This window comes from Cornus florida, unplaced genomic scaffold (assembly GCF_030987335.1).
Source record: "Cornus florida cultivar Cherokee Brave unplaced genomic scaffold, ASM3098733v1 CherokeeBrave_3.0.0_Hap2_Chr10, whole genome shotgun sequence".
Lineage (NCBI taxonomy): Eukaryota > Viridiplantae > Streptophyta > Magnoliopsida > Cornales > Cornaceae > Cornus > Cornus florida.
The window spans coordinates 74,970,753-74,973,590 of NW_026775580.1; the positions used below are offsets into that span (position 1 = coordinate 74,970,753).

Below are 2,838 nucleotides of genomic sequence, written 5' to 3' on the forward strand. Positions count from 1 at the left end.
ATGAGGACATGTGTGATATTGACTTGCAATAATCTTGGTGGCAATAAGATAGTCCATTCCAATGCCATTAAGATGCGTGGGAGGCAAGTAATTAGTCATAACAAAGATGTGAGGAAAAGTCAAGGATGTCCTAATCTCCACAAGGGTGAGAAGATGACTTTTCACTACCAACCGGTGGTTTGTGGGTGGTTGTAGAAAGTTGCTGAAGGAGATATCAAACTTGGAATTTCTGAGGTTATTTTTTATAAGCATTTAGAGTTTGACGCAAATATTAGAGGTATGTTTGTGGCTGTACAAGACATATATGGGTTGAAGAATGAGAGCTCGAGGGTTAAGTTTGAGGATGACTCAAACTTAACTAAAATTCTCAATTAATTTGTTTTGTGGAAAAGACAGTTTGTTTAGCAGAGATACAGTGGCTCATTTGAATTTTCGCCAAGATGGAGATTTGTTGAACATTTTGGCTTAATTTGAGGCTTGCATCACCTCTGATGTCATTAAGATTCTTGGGCTCCAAGAATATGTGCCCAACAAGTATTTTGAGTGGTCACCAAGCAGCCCCATGTGTGATTAACAAGGCTTATGTTTGAACATCAAGCATAAGTTGGCTTTCTTTGGCTATATATAGCCAAGTCTCCCATGCATTCCAGATCATCCGAAAATCATCTCATCAATTGAGTGAGTTATCAATATCAGTTAGTGTGTGAGAGATTTTGGGTGTAATTGGGTTTTGGGTGTGAGCCACTTTGCCTTGTATCTCTTTATTTCTATAGTGAAATATTGTTCTGTCTTCTCCCTGTGGACGTAGGCATAGCCGAACCACGTAAATTCTTGTCTTGTTTGTGTGTGCCTATTTATTTTCTCGTCATTATTTTTCTCTTGTTCTCATAAACTCTTATTCGATCCTTATTTCATAACAGGAACAAACTCGAAGGTACGAGTTCACTTTCAAGCCTAACTAAATAGCTACAAAAATTAGAAGTAGAATGAAAAGCTCACCTGAGGATAAAAAATTGATAAACTTCTACAACTATTTCTCTCTTGATGTTTTTTTAAAGGGCAAAATTCAAAAAATCAACCTTGACTTTTAGCATGTTGCAAAAAATCTCCCTTATGAATATTTTTGGCAAAAAACTCCCCTTAACTATCCTAAGGGGGTGTTTTTAACTGATGTCCATTTAAGTGATTGTTTCAAGAATCTTTTTGGACGAAATTAGCCCTTAACAGATTATTCTTCAGATAATTTATTTATTATTTTCTCTCTCTTTCCTTCAAGCAAGGTATGTGAAGCAACAAAGAAAAATTGCCAAAAAATAAATAATAAATAATGAAAAGCCAATAAAATCATATTTAAGCTATGTATAATTAATAAAATAAAATTGAATACAACTGCACAGGAGAGAGAAGATCCACCATGGCGTTGGAATAGAAGATGGAAAAATTAAGATCCTCAAGAACTCCTTCAGTATATTTGATACTTAATTCAATTCCTTTCTTTTTCTTAATTGAATTATGTTACTGAGTTGGACTGAAATTGACAATTAAAAAGTAACATAATATCTTTTTCAAATCTGATTTTTTTTTTTTTTTTTTCAAAATTACTTACTTCGAGAACACAAAATACCCCAAAGTAACTTTTTGAGACGAAATTGTTATAGTTGATATACTCAAGTTAAGACCTAAAAATATAAAAGTTTTTAATGTGAAAGGACATCATTGCCCTCTATTTAATTCACAAGAATCTAATTATAAAGGATATTTAAGTAATTTAGTTTGAGAGAAATGCATTTATCATCTCATCATATATTGTTTTGACTCCACCACCTACTACTCGAAAATTGTTTTGAGTTTATAATTGGGTTTCTCAATCTGCTGTTAGCTTTGTGTTTGAAGGAATGAAAAGGCTTGCTTGACATGGAGAGAGAAAAGAGAAAAAATAAATAAATTGTCTGAAGAATAATCTGTTAAGGGGTAATTTCATCCAAAAAATTCCTTCAGACAACCACTTAAACGGACATTAGTTAAAAGCACGCCCTTGGAATGGTTGAGGGGGATTTTTTTGCGAAAAATATTCATAAAGAGAGTTTTTCGCAACTCAGTAAGAGTAAAGCTAGGGAGATTTTTTTGCAATTCGCACTTTTTTAAACAATATTTATACAAAATACAAGTTGAATACTGAATAATGTGCCTTTTATACCCTTTTTTTTTTCTTTGGTTATACATATCACAAGGGTGTACTAAGTTTACTTGTAATCATGCATTTACCATTGTAGTTAATCGCTTATACAATATAAGGAAAGAACATTTTTGTCTTGCTTCTTACAATGTTGCAGGTGTAATTCCAACAGAGATAGGTAATCTTAAACAGCTGGAAGGATTGATCTTATCAACTGGCTCTCTAACAGGGTCAATTCCATCTTCCATCGTCAATATTTCTTCATTGAGATCAATTGATTTCACCAGCAATAACCTCTCTGGAAGCCTCCCATTGAACATTCAATATGATCTCCCAATTCTTGAAGAGTTATTTCTTATGACAAATCGGCTCAGTGGTCAAATTCCATCCAAATTAGGGGAATGCAGAGGACTTTGAGTATTAGCATTGTAAGAAAACAAATTCACTAGAAGTATACCTAAGGAATTTGGGAACTTTACATCCCTCAAAGTTCTAGCTCTTTATGATAACAACTTGACAGGTAACTCCAGTACTGTATTGTCTTTAATTAATTTATATTAGTAAATGTATATCTCTTGCACATGTACATGACATTTGCATCTAGATCCACTTTCGAAGAACCCATATCTTCCATTATAAAATAAGCTAGAAACATGTGTTTT

At 33.3% G+C, this 2,838-nt stretch overlaps 1 protein-coding gene across 1 annotated transcript; it reads left to right on the forward strand.

The window, feature by feature from the left end:
- On the forward strand, positions 1–2,593 carry LOC132277868 (DNA damage-repair/toleration protein DRT100-like). The gene is made up of 3 exons (XM_059779711.1): positions 1–87; positions 196–277; positions 2,334–2,593. The coding sequence occupies exons 1-3, from the start codon at positions 1–3 to the stop codon at positions 2,591–2,593; spliced, it is 429 nt and encodes a 142-aa protein (XP_059635694.1).
- Positions 2,594–2,838: the final 245 nt, after the last annotated feature.

What these genes read in the sequence shown, in the direction of transcription:
- LOC132277868 (XM_059779711.1), top strand. Translation starts at nt 1, where the DNA reads ATGAGGACATGTGTGATATTGACTTGCAATAATCTTGGTGGCAATAAG. An exon ending in TTAAGATGCGTGGGAGGCAA is followed by an intron (nt 88 to 195) that starts GTAATTAGTCAT and finishes GGGTGGTTGTAG; the next exon opens with AAAGTTGCTGAAGGAGATAT. An exon ending in GTTTGACGCAAATATTAGAG is followed by an intron (nt 278 to 2,333) that starts GTATGTTTGTGG and finishes ACAATGTTGCAG; the next exon opens with GTGTAATTCCAACAGAGATA.